The 21335-nt window shown below is 43.4% G+C and overlaps 1 protein-coding gene across 1 annotated transcript in view; it reads left to right on the top strand.

Moving 5' to 3' along the window:
• DPF3 (double PHD fingers 3) overlaps nt 1–21335 on the top strand; it is a 211048-nt gene that overhangs the window by 111713 nt on the left and 78000 nt on the right. Inside the window, exons 2-3 of the mRNA XM_023761360.1 lie at nt 839–999; nt 19436–19543. Coding sequence (XP_023617128.1) covers nt 839–999; nt 19436–19543 — 269 coding nt within the window. The remainder of the gene's footprint in view (nt 1–838; nt 1000–19435; nt 19544–21335) is intronic.

Genomic DNA, 21335 nt, shown 5'->3' with positions numbered 1-21335 from the left:
TGGCATTAGGAAGGTTGAGAACCACTGTTCTAGACTGTCTTTGCTGGCAATCACTGAGAACAAAGTGTGTCTCCTGGGGCATGTTAATGAGGTCGCTCTAGAAGCCGGCTCTTCCTGGAGGTCCCATGCACAGGGTGGTTCCAGAGTTAAGTCTCTTTGGAAACGGAACCGCGTGCTTCCTAGAACAGGGACTTGTCATTCTCGGTGAAACAAATGTCCAGGTCTTTCTCCAGCAAAGTTGGTTCTCTGGGGAACAGCACAAGAACTGGCAGTTATGGTCGCTCTCTAATGGTGACTCTTGTCCAAATCCGAGAAACAAAGGAGAGGAACCGTTTCTGGGCTTGGGAGGGGCTGCTGTCCAGGAAGACTCAATTGGCAAAAACGAAAGTTGGAAGTTCTGTGACTCCTCATTCCTGGCGGCGTCCGCCTCCCATTGGCTGCGTGGCGGCTGCCTGGGCGGCGTCCCCTCCGGGAGGGAGCGCGGGCATCACTTCCTGCGGAGGCCATAGCGGCGCGTCGAGGGGCTGGGAGCGCTTCGGCCACCGGGATGACCAGGGCGGCGGGTCTAGGACGGCTCGGTCCTAAGGGTTCTCACTTCCAGGCTCCAGACTCCGTTTCAAATGAGGTCTCGGTTTACTAATTCCCCCAGTGTGCGCTCGGGGCCCTGGGTTCTTGGAGAAAGAGGTTTCCAAGGTTCCTGGTGGGTTCCTTCCAGGAACCAGAACCGGTGGAGAGGCGACACCGGGTTGGACGGCAAACCCTCCTCAGCGGATGGGTGGCGCTCCCTGGGCTGTGAGTCGGGTTCCCTGGCCTCACCCTCCTCTCTGTCGCCCGCCAGGCTCGGCGACCAGTTCTACAAAGAGGCGATCGAGCACTGTCGGAGCTACAACTCGCGGTTGTGTGCCGAGCGCAGTGTCCGGCTGCCCTTCCTGGACTCGCAGACCGGGGTGGCCCAGAACAACTGCTACATCTGGATGGAGAAGCGGCACCGGGGCCCAGGTAAGCCTGCCCCTCCGGGACCGGGACCGGAGAGGCTGGGTTAGGCCTGGGAATCCCTGCACGCGGGTGGGGGTGGGGCAGGCCGGACCGCGGGCAGGGTTCTTCCTAGAAACTCGCTGATGTTTGTAGCTCTTTTATTTACTTTTTAAATTGATTTCAGAGAGGGAGAGGGAGCGATTGCAACATCAATGATGAACCATTGATTGGCTGCCCCCTCCCCCACCCCACCGGGGATCGAGCCCGCAACCTGGGCACGTACCCTTGACCGGAATCGAACCTGGGACCCTTGAGTCTGCAGGCCGATGCTCTAGCCACTGAGCCAAACCAGCGAGGGCCCTTCGTAGCTCTTGACTGGGGTTCGATTCCAGGTCAGGGCACATGTCCAGGCTGCGGTTCTGTCACCGGACAAGGGTGTACGAGAGGCAACTGATCAATGTTTTTCTTTCACATTGATGCTCCTCTCTCTAAAACTAATAAAGTTACTCTTAAAAAAAAGAAGAAGACTGGGTGGAGATTATAGAGGTAATTAAAACCTTCTGTTATATGAGTTTCAAACCCAGGGAGAATAATATAATGAATCTCCATGTGTTTATCACCCGGAGTCAACTATGACCAACTTATGGCCACTCTTGTTTCATTTACGGTCTCCCCCCCCTTCCCTCCTTGACCTCAGGTTATTTTGAATCTAATCAAATCTGTTTTTTGTTGTTGTTGTCTGTAAATGTTTCAGTATGTATGTCTAAATGGTAATGACTTGCCCTAGCAGGCTTGGCTGAGTGGATAGAGCATCAGCCCGCGGACTGAAGGGTCACGGGTTTGAGCATCAGGCTGGGGACTGAAGGGTCTTGGGTTTGAGTCACGTACCTTGGGTTGATCCCCGCCCGTAGGGGCGCGTGAGGGAGGCAACCAATAGAAAAGACATCAGTGTTTCTCTGTCTCTCCCTTTCCCTACCATTCTCTCTAAAAATCAAAGAAAAATATCCTTGGGTGAGGATTAGCAAACAAACAAAAAAATGGTAAGAACTTAATCCCTCTTCCCCCCCAATAAACCAGGAATAGCTATCAAAGCTCATAGTTTCCCTGGCTGCCCTGGCTCGGTGGTTAGAGTGTGGGCCGGCGCACCCAAAGGTTGAGGGTTTGAGTCCCAGTCAAGAACGTGTGGGAGTCAACCAATCAATGTGTCTTTCTCACACTGATGTTTCTCTTTCTCTCTCCCCCTTTCTCCCTCCCTTCTACTTTCTCTAAAAAAGCAATGAAAAAAAAAAAATCCTCTGGTGAGGATTAACAAAAACAAAAACAAGAAAAGAAAAAAGGGGGGGGGTTATAAGGGGTCAATGGGAGAAAAAAGGGGACATATGTAGTACTTTAAACAATAAAGATTTAAAAAAAAACTTCAAAGGAAAAAAAACATGAAAAAAAAAAGCCACTCAAAGTTAATAGTAAATTGTTGTTAATCCTCACCGAGAATATTTTGTTTTTCTTTTTTTCTTCTTTTTATTTTGAGAGGGGAGAGAGCAACATTGATTTGTTGTTCTACTTATTTATGCATTCAGTGGTTGATTCTTGTATGTGCCCTGACCGGGGATCAAACCCGCAACCTTGCCATATTCTAACATGCATCAATAATTCATTCCTTTTTTATGCTGAGTAGTATTCCATTGTATGGCCGGAATACATTTTGTTTACCCATTCACCTTTTGATGGACAGTTGGATTTGTTTCTAGTTTCTGGCTATTACAAAGTTGCTGTGAGCATTTGTGTATAAGTCTTTGTGTGGACAGGTACTTTTATTTCTTCTGGGTAAAGTACCTAGGAGTGTAATGACTAGATTGTAAAGAAAGGTGTATGTGTAACATTTTAAGAAACTGCTAAGCTTGCTGTCAAAGTGGTTGTATCATTTTACATGCATGCCAACAATATACTTGAGTTCCAGTTCCTCCATATTCTCACCACCACTTGGTATGGTTAGATTTTTAAAGTTTTAATCATTCTAACAGTTATATTGTTGTCTCTCAATGTGGTTTTACTTTGAATTCCCTAATTAACAATGATGTTGAACATCTTTACAAGTGCTTATTTACTATGCATATATGTTCTTTGGTAAAGGGTTCACCTTTTTAAAAAAATATATTTCATTGATTTTTTACAGAGAGGAAGGGAGAGGGATAGAGAGTTAGAAGCATCGATGAGAGAGAAACATCGATCAGCTGCCTCCTACCCCCCCCCCCCCAACTGGGGATGTGCCTGCAACCAAGGTACATGCCCTTGATTGGAATTGAACCTGGGACCCTTCAGTCCGCAGACCGATGCTCTATCTACTGATCCAAACTGGTTAGGGCAAGGGTTCACCTTTTGTCCATTTAAAAAATAGATTGCTTGCTTGTTTTGTTGTCATTAAATTTTTATAGTTCTTGGTCATAAAAAGGAAGAAAATTTTACCCTTTGCGACAGCATGGATGGACCTGGAAAATATTATACTAAGTGAAGTAAGCCAGTCAGAGAAAGACAAGTACCATATAATTTCACTCATAGGTGGAATTTAATGAACAAACTGAACTAACAAAAATAGGGACAAACTCATAGATAAAGAGCAGGCAGACAGCTCTGGTGGCGGGGATGAGGTGGGATGGGTGGGGGGATGAGGGTATTGGTGTGTGGAAGGATTAGAAGGATTGAGTAGAAAAAAGAAAGAACTCATGGACGTGGACAACAATGTGGTAATTTCAAGGTGGGGGGAGTGAGTTGGATGCAGGTGGAAGAGGGTACAGGGGGGATACAAGACCTTTATTTGACATACGCTGTGAAAATATTTTCTTCCGGATTGTTTCTTGTATTTTCATTATCTTAATAGTATCTTTCAAAGAGCAGGTATTTAAGTCGAGCTGATCAATTTGTTATTTTCTAAATTGTGATTTTGTTGTATCTAAGAAATTGCTGCCTTAATCCCAGGTCAAGGTGTGTTGTGTTTTTTTTTTTTCAGTAGAAGCTTTATAATTGAGGTTTTATATTTAGGTCTATGATCCATTTTGAAAGAAATTTTTAATATGGAGCAAGGTATGGATTAAAGTTTTTTCTGCAGATAGACATCCAATTGTTCCAGCATAATTTGTTGAGTTATGAATTGCCATTGTACCTCTGTCAAAAATTAGAGGCCACATGTATGTGGATCTATTTCTGGACTCTCAATTCTGTTTCACTGATTTGTCTGTCTTCACACTAATAACTCACTGTCTTGATTATTGTAGTTTTATAATGCATCTTGAAATCAGATAGTGTGTTAGCCCTCCAAATTTGTTCTTTTTCCAAGATATTTTGGCTATTTGACCTTCTTTGCACTTCCACATGAAATTTTACAATCAGTGTGTCAATTTTCACAAAAATATGTGGGATTTTGATTAGGATTGTATGGAATCAATAGATCAAGTGGGGGAAAATTGACAGTTCTAAATGTTGAGTCTTCCAACCCACAAATATGGCATATCCCTACTTATTTATGTCTTCTTTAATTTTTCCCGTCAATACTTTTTATTTTTCAGTATACAGATCTTCACATTTCTGTCAGGTTTATCTCTAAGTACTTAAAATATTTTTGATATTGGTGTAAATGGACTTTTAAAAATTTAAATTTCTGATTTTTCTTTACTAGTATAGAGTACAATTAAGTTTGTAAATTGATTGCATATCATGCAACCTTCTAAACTCATATTAGTTCTATTAGGTTTCCAGAGATTCCACAGCATTTCCACATAATTGATTATGTTGTTTGTAAATTAAGAACATTTTTCAATATAGACGAGTTTTATTTTATTTGTCTATTGCACTGGTTGTAATGTCCAGTGCAATATTAAGTAAAAGTGGTGAGAGGAAGCATTCATTGTTTCATTATTTTTAAAAATACATATTTTTATTGATTTCAGAGAGGAAAGGAGAGGGAGAGATAGAAATATCAATGATGAGAAAGAATCATCGATTGGCTGCCTCCTGCATGCCCTCTACCGGGGATCGAACCCGAAAGCTGCCCTTGACTGGAATCGAACCCGGGACCCTTCAGTCTGCAGGCTGACGCTCTACCTACTGAGCCAAACCAGCTAGGGTCATTGTTTCTTTATTAAGCGTGATGTTAGATGTAGGTTTTTTTGTAGTTCTTTATCAGACTGAGGGTGGTCCTATTTCTAGTTTGAGCGTTTTAAATCAGGAATGGATGTTGGATTTTGCCAACTGATTTTTCTGAGTCTATTGAGATGCTCATGCAATATTTCTTTTGTGGTTTGTTAATATGATGTTACATTGATTATTTTTTTCTGCAAAAAGCTTTATTGTTTCATTCGATCCAGTGCATGGGTGAGGCTTCAGGGTGGTTAAAAGAATGGCTAGTAGTTTCGGGAAGAGGCTCAGGTAAAAGCCAGGCACCCGGGGATGCAGAGGGGCCTCTGAAAGGCCTCTGGGCTCCAAAGGCTCCTAGTTGTGCTTGAAGGTGAGCCTTTCGAAGAGATACTTGCCCAGCCTGGGGGCCGGCAGCCTGCGGATGTTAGTCAGGTGGTGGCCCATCTTCTTGATCAGTTTCACCTCCGCATCCAGGAAGTGGTTCTCCAGGAGGTCACAGAGCTGAGGGTCTGCGTGGTAGAACCCAGGGCCTGCAGCTCCAAAAGGGTCTGGTTCAGGTGCCTCTCCAAGGCCAGGGAGGTTTGCATGATGTCCTGAGTTTTGCCCCACTGACCTTGGGGAGGCTTCAGCACGTCCTGGAAGAGAATGCGGCCACCGTGCTTGTTTTGCCCCTTTAAGAGATGCTCAGTGCTCTGGCGCTTCTTCTCCGCCAACTCGCCAACTCGCAGAAGTGGCCCACACCCTCGAGCACCACATCTTGGTGGTGGAAATAGAAGCCCAGAGAGAGGTAGGTGTATGGGGCCTGCAGATGCAGGTTGGCCAGGTGGTTGATGCAGCCTCCACCCTGGTGGAATAGTTCTGACCAATTGGGAGCTCATGGTTGTTCGGCAATAAGGAGTTAAGGTAGAAAATAAAATGGTGTGTTGGCTGGTCCTGGAGGTGTTTCTGAAGGTGGTGACTCGATAAGATGGAGGAGAGTGGCCCGAGGCTGGAAGAAGCGTCCCTGGGTCGGTTCCGTCCAAACAATGTTGAAGCAAGAGACAGATCCGGGACCACTGAGGGCACTCTGATTTTTGAATGTTAAACTGACATTGCATTCCTAGGATAAACCCTACTTTGCTACGAAGTATTAATCCTTTTTTATATATGGTCAGATTCACTCTGCAAAAATTTTAATAGAGTTCCTTCTATTTTTTGAGAGATATTGACCTATAGTTTTCTTGCAATCTATGTAGTTTGGATATCAGGATAATGTTGGCCCCATAAGGAGTTGGGAGGTATTCCCTCCTTTTTAGTATTCTGGAAGAATTTATATATAAATGGTATTTTTTCCTTAAATGTTTTGAGCATTTGCAAATGAATCCATTTGGACCCTGCAATTTCTTTCTGGGAATGTTTTAAACTACAAATTTAATTTCTTTGAAAGATACCTAAATATTTAAGTTATCCATTTTATCTGGAGTGAACCTTGATAGTTTTTGACTTACAAGGAATTTTTTTCCATTTCATCTAAGAAAGTTGTTCATACTATCATTATCCTTTTAGTATCTGTAGAATCTGGGGTAGTAATTCCTCTTTTATATCTTACATTGATAATTTGAAATTTTTTATCTGATCAATCTGACTAGAAGTTTACCAATTTTAATGATATTTGTTGTTGTTAATCCTCACTGGAGGATATTTTTCCATTGATTTTTAGAGAGAGTGGAAGGGAAGGGAAGAGACTGAGAGAGAAGAACATTAATATGAGAGAGATACATTGATTGATTGCGTCCTGCACAAACCCCAACCAGGGCTGGGGATTGAGCCTGCAACCTGGGTACGTGCCCTTGACCGGAACTGAACCTGGGACCCTTCGGCTCTATCCACTGAACCAAACTGGATAGGGTGCAATTTTATTGATATTTAAAAAGAAATAAAGCCTGTCTTGCTTTTGGTATAATGGATACTTTTCAATTTTTTTCTTAGTATGTTACAGTTTCTTCTCTGACCTTTATTTTCACCTTTCCCCCCCTACTTACTTGTATTTAACTTGCTCTTCTCATTCTTTTTTCTTTCTTTTTTCTTTTTTTAAAAAAAAAATATTTTATTGATTTTTTACAGAGAGGAAGGGAGAGAGAGATAGAGAGTTAGAAACATCGATGAGAGAGAAACATCGACCAGCTGCCTCCTGCACATCTCCTACTGGGGATGTGCCCGCAACCCAGGTACATGCCCTTGACCAGAATCGAACCTGGGACCTTTCAGTCCGCAGGCCGACGCTCTATCCACTGAGCCAAACCGGTTTCGGCTCATTCTTATTTCTTAAGGTAGAAACTGAGGTCATTGCTTTGAAATCTTTTTTTCTACTATAGGCACTTAAAAATATAATTTCTAAATAGAAATACTACTTTAGCTTTATTTCATAACATTTGATATTGTGTTTTTATTTTCCTCTAATTCACACATTTTGTAAATTCCCTTTTGATTTCTTCTTTTACCCATGGATTATTTAGAAGTGTGTTATTTAGTTTTTAAACATTTGGGGGATTTTCAAAGATATGCCTATTATTTATTTCTAATTTAATTCCATATGGTCCAGAATATGTTCTCTCTTGGGTAAATATCCTCTTTGGTCTGGAAAAGAATGTGAATTTTCCTGTTGTTGGAAAATTCTGTAAATATCAATTAAATCAAGTTGGTTGATAGTGTTGCTCAAGTCTTCTACATCCTTACTGATTTTTTCCCCCATTTGTTCTATGGATTATCAAGAGAGAGTATTGAAAATTTGACTATAATTGTGAGTTTGTCTATTTCTCCTTACAATTCTATTAGTTTTTGCTTCATAGATTTTGAACCTTTGTTTAGCTTCATAAATACTAGTATTTAGGATTGTTATGTCCTCTTGATAAATTGATCCCCTTATCATTATTTAATGACCATTATTTCCACTGATATTCTTTATTCTAAAATCTACTTTCTCTGATATGTATATAGCCATTCTAGCTTCTTTTCAAAATTAGTTTTAACATGGTGTATCTTTTTCCATTCTTTTACTTTTAATATATTTGGGTCTTTATGCCACAAGATTTTTATTTTTTATAGGCAGTATATAGTTGCATCTTGTTTTTGTTTTGTTGTTGTTAATCCTCACCCAAGGACATTTTCCCATTGATTTTTATTTATTTTTATTATTAATTAATTAATTTATTTACTTATGTATTTATTTTTTACATTTTTATTGATTTCAGAGAGGTAGGGAGTGGGAGAGAGAGATTCATTGATCGGCTGCCTCCTACACACCCCTCACTGGCGGTCGAGCCTGCATCCTGGGCATGTGCCCTTGACCGGAATCGAACCTGGGACCCTTTGGTCCACAGGCCAATGCTCTATCCACTGAGCCAAACCAGCTAGAGCTCCATTGATTTTTAGAGAGCGTGGAAGGGAGGGGGAAAGACAGAGAGAGAGAAACATCAATATGAAAGACACTTTGATTGGTTGCCTCCTGCATGTGCCCCTACTAGGGCCAGGGATTGAGCCTGCAACCGAGGTACATGCCCAGGACCGAAATTGAACATGGGACCCTTCAGTCTGCAGGCCGATGTTCTATCCACTGAACTAGACTGGCTAGAGCATGTCTTGCTTTTTAAATGTAGTGTGATAATATGCTTTTAAAATTAAAAAAATATTTTTATTTGATTTTCAGAGAGGAAGGGAGAGAGGGAGAGAGATAGAAACATCAATGATGAGAGAGGATTATTGATTGGCTGGCTTCTGCATGCCCCCTACTGGAATTGAGTCCCAACCCAGGCATGTTCCCTGACCAGGAGTTGACCCATGAGCTCCCAGTTCATAGGTTGATGCTCAACCACTGAGCAACACTGGCCTGGAATTAATATGCTTTTTAAATTGGTCTTTACTCCATTTACACTTATTGTGATTTTTGTTATAGTTAGATTTAAATCCATCATTTTGCTATTTCCCATTTATCAATCTGTTTGTTCCCTTTTTCCTCATTTTCTTCTTTTGTGCAGAATAATATAATTTTTATGATTTCTATCTCATTTCCTCTGGCTTATTAACTATAACTGTTTTGCTGTTTTAGTGATTGCTTAATGATTATAGTATGTATCTTTAATTACAGTTTACCTTCCAGTGATATTTTACTAATAAATACTCTATACTAGCAATCTTAGGGTGGTAAACAGAATAATGCTCTCCTACCCCAAAGATGTCTACATCTTTTTTTTTTTTTAAAATTTAAGTTCTTTATTGTTTAAAGTATTACATAAGTCTCTTTTTCCCCCCATTGACCTCTCCCTGGCTGCCCCCATCCCCTAAGGATGTCTACATCTTAATCCTGGGAATTTAGGAATATGTTCACTTACATGGCAAAAAGGACTTTGAGACGGGGAGATTATTATGCATTATTCAGATGTAATCATAAGTGTCTTTATAAGAGGGGGCAGGCGGGTCAGAGTCAGAGCAGAAGATGTGACAATAGAAGCAGAAGTTGAAGTGATGTAACAGAGGAAGAGGCCACAAACCAAATATGTAGGTGGTTTCTGGAACCCAGACTAGGGAAGGAAATAGATTTTCTCCCAGACACTACAGAAGGAATGCAATCCTGCTGATACCTGTAGTTCAGTGAGACTGAATTTGGATTTCTGGCTTCTAGGATAACAAATTGGTATTGTTTTAAGCCTCTCAGTTTGTGGCAGTTTATTACAGCAGCAATAGGAAACTAACACAAGTACTAGTAAGTGTATTTTTATTTTTTCCTTGTTGACCTTTGTGTAATTGTTATCATATATTTTATTTTTACACATGGCATTAAACCTCATATTACAATTGTCTTTATTTTTGTTTCGTCAATAATCTTTTAAAAAGTTTTAAATAATAAGAAAAACCATCTTATATAATTGCTCATGTAGTACTAACCATTTCTGATGCTCATCATTTCTTTGTGTTGGTCCATATTTAGATCTGGTATCACTTTCTTTCTGTGTAAAAAACTTCCTTTAACATTTTTTGTAGTGTTGGTCTGCTGATAATTCTTGCAACTTTTGTATGTCTGAAAATATCTTTAGTTTGTCTTAGGTTTTTGAAAGATTTTTTGCTGGGTATAGAATCTAGGTTGACAGATGCTTTTCAGTACTATAGTGATAGTGAGTGAACCACTGTTTTCTTGCTTGCATTGTTTCTATATAATATATGGATCCTTTTTCTGCTTTTAATATTTTCTCTTTATTAGTGTTTTTGAACAATTTTTATTATGATATGCTTTGTTATAGTTTTCTTCATGTTTCTTGTGCTTAGTTTGGTTGAGCTTCTTGGATCTGTACGTTTATAGTTTTTATCAAATTTTGAAAATTTCCAGCCATTACTTATACACATATTTTTATTCCTCCCCCTTTGGAAACCATACATATATTAGACTGTTTTAAGTTGTCCCACAGCTCACTATGCTGTTCTTCTTTTTAAAATACTCTCTTTTCCTATGGGTTTTACTTTGGATAGTTTCTATTGCTGTGTTTTCAAGTGTACTGATCTTTTATTTGGCAATGTCTAAACTGACATTAACCCCTTCCAGTATGTTTTATATCTCACACATTGTATTTTCATTTCTAGAAGTTAAGTTTAAGTGTTTTAAACAATCCTGTTTTTTTCTAAACTTTTGAACACATGGAAAAAATAATAACTTTTAAAGTTATTGCTGCTAGTTCTAACATCAATTTCAGTTTTGTGTACATTTCAATTGATTTTTTTCCTCATTATAGATCATATGTTCCACCTTCTTTACATGCCTGTAATTTTGGATTGGATGCCAGACATTGTGAATTTTACCTTGCTGGGTGTATTGTATTGTATTCCTGTAAGTGTCTTGGAGCTTTGTTTTGGGACAGTTAAGTTACTTGGAAAATGTTTGATACTTTTTTGTCTTGCTTTTAAGATTTCTTAGGTAGAGCTAGAGCAGTGCTTAGTTTAGGGCTAATTATTCTCCATTAGTGAGGCAAGACCCTTCTCCGTACTCTGCCCAGTAATCTGTGAATCATGAGGGTTTTGCAACTGGCTGGTAGGAACAGACTATATCCTGCCCCTGTACACACCAAGCACTGTTACTTCAATTCTTACCAGATGGTTCTTTCCTCAGAATTGAGTAGTTTCTTCACAACCATGTACTGATCAGTACTGAGCTGAATACACAAAGGGGACGCTGTGGATCTCAACAGCTTTCTCTGGGCTCCACCTGTGTTCCCCCCCTTGTGTTATAATCAGGGCAGTAATGGGGTCCATCTTGTTTGTTTCCAGTGTCTCGGGGATCATTGTCCTTCATTGCCTAATGTCCAGTATCTTAAAAACTTTTGTCTTCTTTTTTTCCCTTCTATTTCAGGTGGAGGGTAAATCTAGCCCTTGATACTCCATCTTAGCTAGAAGTAGATGTTTCCTTTTTTATTTTAATACTAGAGGACTGGTGCACGAAATTCGTGCACTCGGGGAGGAGGGCCCTTCAGCCTGGATTGCGAGAGGACATAGGCCAGGCCGAGGGACCCCACAGGTGCATGATCAGGGCTGGGAAGGGACACGGGAGGTTGGCCAGCTGGGGAGGGACTGCGGGAGGGCTCCAGGGTATGTCCGGCCAGTCTCCCTCAGTCACGATTGGCTGGACCCTAGCAGCAAGCTAACCTACCAGTCTGAGCGTCTGCCTCCTGGTGGTCAGTGCATGTCATAGCGACCGGTCGACCCGTCGACTCTCTGCCCCCTGGTGGTCAGTGCACATCATAACGAGCAGTTGAGCAGCCTTAGCATATCATCAGCATATTACACTTTGATTGGTTGAATGGCCGACCGGACACTTAGCATATTAGGCTTTTATTATATAGGATAGTACTATTTTGTAACCATATAAAATATTTACATGGTTCTAAAACAAATCTATAAAGCATAGTATATTGAGAGAAAGTCTATCTCTATTCTTTTACCTTGTTTTTTTCCTCTATAGGTAATGTTCTCTTTTTCTTGACACTATATTTTTGCTGTGTTCTCTTTTTATATGTATATTTTTATTGATTTCAGAGAAGAAGGGAGAGGGATAGAGAGAGATAGAAACATCAATGATGAGAGAGAATCATTGATAGGCTGCCTCCTGCATGCCCCACACTGGGGATTGAGCCTACAACCCGGGCATATGCTGGGAATTGAACCTGGGACCTCCTGGTTCATAGGTCGACACTCAACCACTGAGCCACGCCAGCTGGGCTGCTGTGCTCTCTTTTTAAGTAACTTTTTATTTTTAGTTTTTTGTTTACCTTTACATTAAAAACTATGCAAACATACAACATATTTATGTGTGTGTATCCCCATCTGTTAAATAAATGATAGTATGTTAAGCACATATTTTCCACTTGCTGTGTTCACTTAACAGTATATCCCATAGCAGTGTATACTTCCCTCTCCACCCCCTCTCACTTCTTTTTTTTCTGTTTCACAACAGCTTCATAGTAGTCTTTTGTGTGAATATACAGTTGTTTATTCAACCAAGTCCCCATAGATGGACATTGGGTTGTTTCCAGTCGTTTTCTAGTATTGAAAATACTACAGTGAACACACATTTTTGTATTTTTGCATGTGAATCTGTGATATATATTCCTAGAAATGGAATTGCTGGGTCAAAGGGCAAATTCATACACAGTTTTGCTATATATGCCAAATTCTCCTTAATAGGGTTGTGCCATTTTGCATTCTTATCAGTGGTGGATGAGATTGGTAGGCATATTCCTAACAGAACAATACTTAATGTACAATAGAATGCTTCATGAAAGGGTGAAAGCTAGAATTTTTGAAATAGAGGCTGAGGTGGAGCCTCTTGTCTGGGATGTTGGAGAGGCAATTTTTGTATTAGGTAAGCGCCAGCCACAAAAACTTTTAAATTCCATCTTCACATTATATCCTACTATTCTTTTTTAAAAAATATTTTTTTTATTGATTTCAGAGAGGAAAGGAGAGGGAGAGGGAGATAGAAACATCTATGATGAGAGAGAATCATAAATCACCTGCTTCCTGCATGCTCCCCACTGGTGATCAAGCCCGTAACCCGGGCATGTGCCCTGGCTGGGGCACAACCATGACCTCCTGGTTCATAGGTCAACACTCACCACTGAGCCACACCGGCGGGGCATAATCCTACTATTCTTAAAATAATGCCCTCATGGTTTATTTGATTCTCCACACATTTTATATGCCTTACCACAGTGCTTTTACATCACCAGGACGCATTTCTCTGTGAGCAGTTTTAGTTGGTGATGGGGTAGGAAAGGAGAAATGAATTCCACAAGAAGTGGTTTGATGGGCGGGTAGGCTGGGTGTTCTTTTCTTGATCACTCTGGTATGGGGAGCTGCTTATGGCGAGGGTAGGACTCTGGGTTTCAAGCTTGCTGTGTGTGAACCAGCAATGGGGTGGCTCAGTGGGGAGTTAGATAAGGTAGTGGAGAGGTTTTGAGTATGGGCTGTGGACTAGACCACCCTTATGAGCGTATGACCCCGAGCCCGTTATTCAATCACTGTTAGCCGTACTCTCCTCAATCTCTAAATGTCTCATAGGGTTGTTGTCACGATGAGGTAACAGTGAGTGTGGGGTGCTAGCCTATGACAGAGGAAGAGCTCAGTAAATGTTAGCTATTGTTACTGTGCCAGCTTTTGAGTGTGGACGGACCAGTGAGGGGCCTGGGAACCCTGGGCCAGAGGAAAGGTAGGCAGCATTTTGGATTTGAGGTCTACCTTGCCAGGGCAGGCTTGGCACATAGGAGACTGGGACTGAATCTTAGAGAGAGAGGAGTCGTAGAGAAGAATGGGAGAGGAAGCAGGAAGGGGATTGTTGGTGAGCCAAATAGGCAGCCATGCTGGGTGCCGAGGTGTGGTGCCAAGTGCCCAGGACTCTAGACTCTAGACTTTCAGGGAGGAGAAGAAGCACCGATGGCCTGAGATGGTTCCGGAGTGCTTCGCTAGTCCATGAAGTCAGGGCAGCTCTTAAATAAGCCAAGAGAAGAGGGCAGAGCACCAGGAGAGGACACGGGTGTAAGAGCTTGTGAAATACATCTTTCCCACTCCTCAAGCTCTACCGGGGGCTTGGTACTCATCCCTCCAGCTCTGTGGAGTTGGCCCAAGTTGACATTTCAATCACTAACATTAATAGAGCACCTATTATATGCTGGGCCCTGAGAATATAAATATGAGTACGATATGATCTAGTGCAAAGTTCCTTATGTGGGAGTTTTTCAAACTATAGCTAATGACCCTCTGATCTTGTGGTTCAGTAGGATTGGGCTGGGGCCCAGGCCCCTGCGCTTCACAATAACTACGGATGCAGTTGTGATGCCCGTCTTGGTGAAGAACTTCTGGCTCATGGGCAGGTGTAGTCACTGCCTCTTTCCTCCAACTCCTGTTTCCCTCTAGTTCCTTGGACTCTCAGTTAGCTCTCCTTCATACCCTGGTGGGCGGATGGGTTGGATGGGATGCAGATGACACCTGTCCACTTTTGGGACAGAAGGTGAACAAATTGGCATAAGTTACAGGAAGGCAGATTTTGCTTCAAAAGACTAGCAGGGCAAACTCTATCATAGTAAGAATTGGCCCACTGTGGTAAATCTGTTCTGTGAAGTAATGAGTTTTCCATGGCAAGGAGGGTTCACTAGCAGCTGCGGGTTTACCTCTGGGACAGCGGTTCTCAACCTGTGGGTCGCGAACAATGAAAATACATCCTGCATATCAGATATTTACATTACGATTCATAACAGTAGCAAAATTACAGTTATGAAGTAGCAACGAAAGTCATTTTATGGTTGGGGGTCACCACAACATGAGGATCTGTATTCAAGGGTCGCGGCATTAGGAAGGTAGAGAAGCACTGCCTGGGAGGTGCTGCAGGGAGAGCCCTTCTCTGGGTGGGCTTGACCTGTCACCGCTCCGCTTTGGGTGGGAGTAAAGGAAATTATTACAGTCCATCTTTTAAAATTCTGTTCGTATCCCATATTATCCTTTCTTCCCTTTTCTATCCCACTTCATCTTCTGAGTTCTTAATAGTTCATGCTTTCAAAGATGCTCCTGACACTAAGTATCCACCTGCTGAACTTGGGCGATGCTGGTAGCAAGCAATTTGTCTGACTCTGTTGATCATAGAGGCATCGTCCATCCTGCTAAACTTTTCTATGGAGCCAGTACTCCCCAACCCCTCCAGCAAGTGTGTGAGTTCCTGTGTGTGTGTATGTGTGAGATGCTTGCACACGAATGAGTGTTGTAACTGTCATTGCACCTAAAAGTAACAGGAAAGCAGTTTACTTAGTGGGATGGAGGGCCTTGGTTCCCAGAGAGGACTGATCTGCCCTCTAGTCTCCCTTTTCTCTCCTCTATATCCCACCCCCCAGCCTCAGGCTGACTCCTTCAGCTTAATTTCCCAGGCTGCAGCGGTGACTCCACCCTCCTTTTGCCTTCCCCTCCTCCTTCCTCCACCTACCACACACATGGGCTCTGAGTTATGTGCCTCCTGTTCTAATGAGATAAACAACATAACTCTCACGGGGCTCTGTTCATCCCTTTCTAAGTGGAACTCCGGAGCTGAATGCATTGACCCTATAAAGGCACCCTGGTGCCTGTCAGCCTAAGGAGGAGGGTGAGGAAGGGGGACAGGAGCCCCCAGAGAATTGTTGGGGCTATAGGCCTGTTGAGATGAGGTGGAGTCAAAAAAGACCTCAAGGGAGGCCTGTTTCCATTCTCGTGGCTACAGAAGCAAAGAGCAGCCTGGACATGTGGGTGCGAGGCCTTCTCATGTCACGTGGGCGTGGAGTCCAGACTCGTTTAAGTCAGCTAACTCGTAATAATTACTGACATTTGTACAAGGCTTCATGATGATAAAGAGCTGCTTCTTGAATATAAGCTAATCCCCATGACAGTCCTTATAAGGTAGGTGCTATTAACAGCCTTACCTTACAGGTGAGCAGGCAGTCTCAGAGAAGTGTGACATTTCTCAAGGTGACAGGGAATGGCGGTGCACAGACTCATGTGCTCTTCTCTGCGCTGCGGAGCTTCTCCAACCCATCAGGGAAAGTGAGAGAATTAAATAAAAAGTGTCCCCTCTTCTGGACATTCAAACTACTTACTAAAATAGACTCTCCCAGGCGAGTGGGCCTGCAGCTACAAGCTGAGTGGTCTGGGGCTGCCTGTTGCTGCTGACCAAAAGGTGCAGTGACCACATTCTCAAGGAGGGCATAGGCTCTGGAAAAATGTTGACAATTTTGACCTTTTGTTACTTAGACCTTTTGAAAGAATTGGTCTGGACCAGTTCCTTCTCGCTCGTATGTTTTTGGTCAGGTTGGAAATACCATGAAACAGCCTGTGGGAGAGAAAGAGTCTAAGGTACAGAGACTACCATGCTGGGGTGGGTCGGGGTTCAATTCTGAACCCACCTCCTGGGGTCCCTTTTGGATAGTTTGGTTGTGGGTAGATGAGTCTCCTGGAGTCAGGAACAGGGGCAATGGTCATTCACTTTCTGTATTTCTGAGTCTGGTTCATTTCTGGTTGAACTTATTTGGTATTTCTTGAAGTACCTGCCAGGCACTGTGCAAAGCACTGGGGATACTCCAAATGGACATAGTTGCTGCCATCCTAAATCTTATAAAACTAGTAGGGGAGACAGTCCAGTAAGCAGGCAATGAATGACAATACCTTGGGGGAAACACGGGGAATGTTGGGATCCAACAGAGAAGGTCATTCAACCAGTCTTAGTACATCAGGGAGAACATCCAGGCAGTAACTAGATGATGCTTAGACATCCAGAGGTTCTCTCTCAGACATTGGAACCATCTACAAGGTTTTTAAAAAAGTAAATTGCCCAATCTCCCCACCTACCTACATTTGGATTGGGTAGGTCTGGCATGAATTTTGGCTATTGGTGTTATTAAGAAGTTCTTCAGGTGACTTTGGTTTTAGTTTGGATTAAGAGCTTCTGACCGAAGAGGAGTGGGCATTGGTGGGACTAGTTCTGGAACAGGGAGTAGCAGGTCAGCCCACGTGCTTGGCCTTCACTGGATACACCAGCCCAAGAGATGGCCAAAACTCTTGTAAGGGACCAAGAATTAGTGTGCCCGTTCAGGAATTACAGAGTCAGAGATGATATGGTCCGGGACCAAACCACACCAGAAACATCGAATTATTCCCCAGTGATGCCCTCCCTCAAAGAGTGGTCCAAAATGGACCTCCAGGGGAAGTAGAGCAATCTTACTTTATCTGATTAATTTGGTCATCTATACATTGGCACAGGTCTGGTTCCCAGAGTGCAAGGAGCTCAGAACTTCAGGATACTCCTACTGTGCAGAGGCCGTGAAGTTATCAACAAAATCAAGTATTAGTATTAGGATGACTCTTGTACATGACAAGCTCTTAGCTCATAACACCAGGCTCCATCACCTTAATGGTTTCTAAGAATCAAAAGGGGGAGGGTTAGGGACCTCCAACTTGTTCATAACCTCACGACCTGTGGGAGCAGCTTTGTGATTAAAAGTAAAACTTAGCTCATAAAGAGAATTTGAAAAATTTGGTTCCTTTAGTGCTGGAATAGGTGCCTCTGATTTGAACCCAAACCAAAAAACGGGCAGCGATGACTAGTAAAAATGAAAAATGAATAAATGGGTATATAGCAGACATTTCTATTGACTTTTATTTTTTTTCCTGCAAAAGGCAAAAAGTGAAGCCAGTGTCCGTCTTAACATTTTTTCTCTCCAAATCCTCACCTGAGGACATGCTGAGAGAGAGAGAGAGAGAGGGGGGGGGCACTTAGATGTGAGAGAGAGACACACACTTAGATGTGAGAGAGGAACATCCATTGTTTCCGTATGTGCCTGACTGGGGACTGAACTCTCAACCCAGGTGTGTGCCCTGACTAGGAATTGAACTGGCAACCTTTCGGTGCACAGGACGACGCTCAACCAACTGAGCCATCAGCCAGGCCCGCTTAACTTTTAAAGGCCCCCAAATGGCAGACACATGGGGATGTAGTCTTGATGTCTGAACCCCATGGCTCTAGATTTAGGAAGGGACCCTCTCATGTGAAGTTGCCTGCATCTAACAGTTGTCATGTGCCATATTTATCTACAGAGGACTGAATTGTGACCCCAATTAAAGTGAAGCTGGAACATATTTGTTCATTAATTCATTCAGCAGATATTTAGTTTGATTGTTCAGTGTGTCAGGTTCAGTTCTGGTTCTGGGGATTCTGAGAGGAACAAGACTAAGTCCCTTTGCTTGCCAATCTTTTCACTCTAGCAGGGGTGGGTTAGTTGGCTGGTTTATTTTGGGGTGTATCAGGTAGTCTTTTTAGTCTGCAGATCACCTAACCAGTCTCAAGCCCTTCTCCCTCACCCCTCAGCCTCTACCCCTTGCTCTTTTCTCTGGGAAGAGACCATGGTCTAGTGTGGGGAGTCCATGGTCCTCCAAGGCTTCTGGCTGCCACACTCTGTGTCACAGGAGCCATAAGAGTGTTGCCTAATGAGCAAGAAGGCTCCTCATGGGTTACTTGGCATGACAGATGATGCTGGTGTGGGACTTTGGTGCCAAAGGCCAATTAAAGTGGAGAATCTTGTTGGGAGACAATGGGTGCATAAGCCCAGCCATAGGACCCCTGCCTATTTTGTTCTATTGGACCCAGGCAGGTAGGTGGGGAAATACAGGTTTGCTGGTTTTGCAGGCATCGTGGTCACCAGAGCAGGCCTGTATTCTTATGGAGGCTGCACAGGGCTCCCTTTGGCTTCAGCGAGCTGCCAGCAGCTAACTGGGTGGAGGAAGCCAGTAGGTAGGAGGTCTGGCTCCTTGATCCTGTTTCCTTGCAATGTTTTCTAATCTGGGCTGACCATTGATAGGCAGACTGACTTCTGCTCCACCTTGAAGGGAACTTGCTTGACTTGCGCAGAGGGCTAGTCGATGGGCAGTAGCTGAGATCCGTTGCTTTGGAAACACTGGTGACTATGAATCTGGAAAGGTCCCTCTTGTGGTCCATAGGTCCACAGGTCCCTCTGACCTTCTCCCCAGGCCAGGAAAATAGAACTGGTTTTGGTAAAAGTGATGGCTCTTTTTAAAGTGATGGCTCTTTTTGGCCTGGGCTCGCGGAGACAGCACGGTGGAGTAGACAGAGCAAGGGTTTTGGGGTCAGATGACCTAGGTTCTACCATCTATCAGCTGTGTGACCTTGACAAGTCACTTCACCACTCTGGGCTTCTTTCCCTGTGAGTGAGACGGTTAGCCAGCGTGGTTTCCTAGGCCCCTTCCAGTCTGGAGCCTTTAATCTTTACACTGTCTCTGTCCACAGGCCTTGCTCCGGGCCAGCTGTACACATACCCCGCGCGCTGCTGGCGAAAGAAGAGAAGATTGCACCCTCCTGAGGATCCGAAGCTGCGGCTGCTGGAAATAAAACCTGGTCAGTATTGTCTGGAGCTTGGGTGGGCCCGTGATGGGAGAGGTGGGGAGCACTGGGCTGGCCCAGGACAAGGCGGCTTTGCTCCTTTGTCTGTAATGCGGAGTTTTCAGGAGCGAGAACGTGCCCACATGATGTTGAAAGGTGTGCCTGCTCTCATATCAACTTGTCCATGTGTCCACCAGAGCTTCCCTCCCCTCTGGTGTCTGGTGCAGGTGCAGGGTGGGAACGGGCCCAGGACGAATCACGGTCCCACAGAGCAGGAGGAGCTGCGGCTCTTAGGGTCGGGTAATACCTTCCTGTGGCTTCAAGTAAAGAAACTGTGTGTTCCTAAGGAGGAGGGTGTGTTGGGTATCCTTTCCCACCCTCATGAACTTTTCGAGCATCTTACATGAAAGGGCCATTCACTCAGATGGAACCATCTTGGACATGGAATTGGAAGAGTTTGAATAATTAGCCTTTAGGTGATGCTGATTGCTTTGTGACCTGCAGAAGGAATGGGTTGGAATTCTTGCCTGCTTACTGACCTTTTCTTATACTTCTGACTAGATGGCCATCTTCAGACCTGTGTCTGCTTGCAGCAAGGCCAAGTGATTGCCCTGGGACTTTGCTTTCGGGAACCTCTGGTTTTGGGGGTGCTGGGGCTGGAATGTGACTCAGGGCAGTGAGAACCGTGCTGTCAAGTAGAGCAAATGCAGAACAGACACGTTTCGTCCCCCTGTCACCAAAGCCATGCAGACCCAGCCTCACCCCTGCCTTTTCACCCTGACCTCTTAGGTTGTGTTTTCTCTGCAAAATCTCGACTTAAAGTTGTTCAGAATGTTTTCACTCGCAGTTCCATGGTTAGGCCTGCTTTCACTATATGCTTCAACCTAGGCATTGCCTGTGTACAAGTTTTATTTGCTAGGGGTGGGAGGGAGGGGGCTATATTCTTCAATGCACTTCATCCAACCTCTCAAAGGGCCTTGCACAATTTACAGGCCCTCGCATACACTCAAGGGTAATGACTGAGGTGGTTCCACCCCCCAAACCCCCGATGAGTTGTAGGAGAGCCAAGTGTCTGGGAGTGGCACAGTCCAGTAGACGTATCACACAGCCACAGGTGTCCTTGTACATTTTCTAGTGGCTGTATTAGAAACAGGAAAAAGAAACAGGTGCAGCTGATTTTACTGATAGATTCTATTTCACCCAAAATATAAAAAACATGATCATTTCAGCATGTCATCATATAGAAATTATAAATGCAATATTTTCCTTTTTTTTGGTATTGTTTTTGAATGCCTGTGTGTACTTTACACTTTTGGTCCCTTTTATTGTGCACAAGCCACATACAGAGCTCAATTGGCCACAAGGGGATAGTGGTGCCCATTTTGGTCCCTGTGGTTCTAGAACTGCACTCAGCATATGGTTTTGACCAGCACAGGCATCGCCCGGGAGCCTGGCAGAGATGAAGAATCTTGGGCTTCACCCCAGGCCTGCTGGGTCAGAAGCTGCATTTTATTTTATTTATTTTATTTTTTAAAAATATATTTTATTGATTTTTTTTTTTTTTACAGAGAGGAAGGGAGAGGGATAGAGAGTTAGAAACATCAATGAGAGAGAAACATCGATCAGCTGCCTCCTGCACACCCCCTACTGGGGATGTGCCCGCAACAAGGTATATGCCCTTGACCGGAATCGAACCCGGGACCCTTCAGTCTGCAGGCCGACGCTCTATCCACTGAGCCAAACCAGTTACGGCCATTTTATTTTTTTAATCCTCACCCGAGGATGGTATAATATATATATATATATA

Source organism: Myotis lucifugus, unplaced genomic scaffold, assembly GCF_000147115.1.
Source record: "Myotis lucifugus unplaced genomic scaffold, Myoluc2.0 scaffold_207, whole genome shotgun sequence".
In the NCBI taxonomy this organism is placed as follows: domain Eukaryota; kingdom Metazoa; phylum Chordata; class Mammalia; order Chiroptera; family Vespertilionidae; genus Myotis; species Myotis lucifugus.
This window is presented reverse-complemented; position numbering and strand designations above follow the sequence as displayed.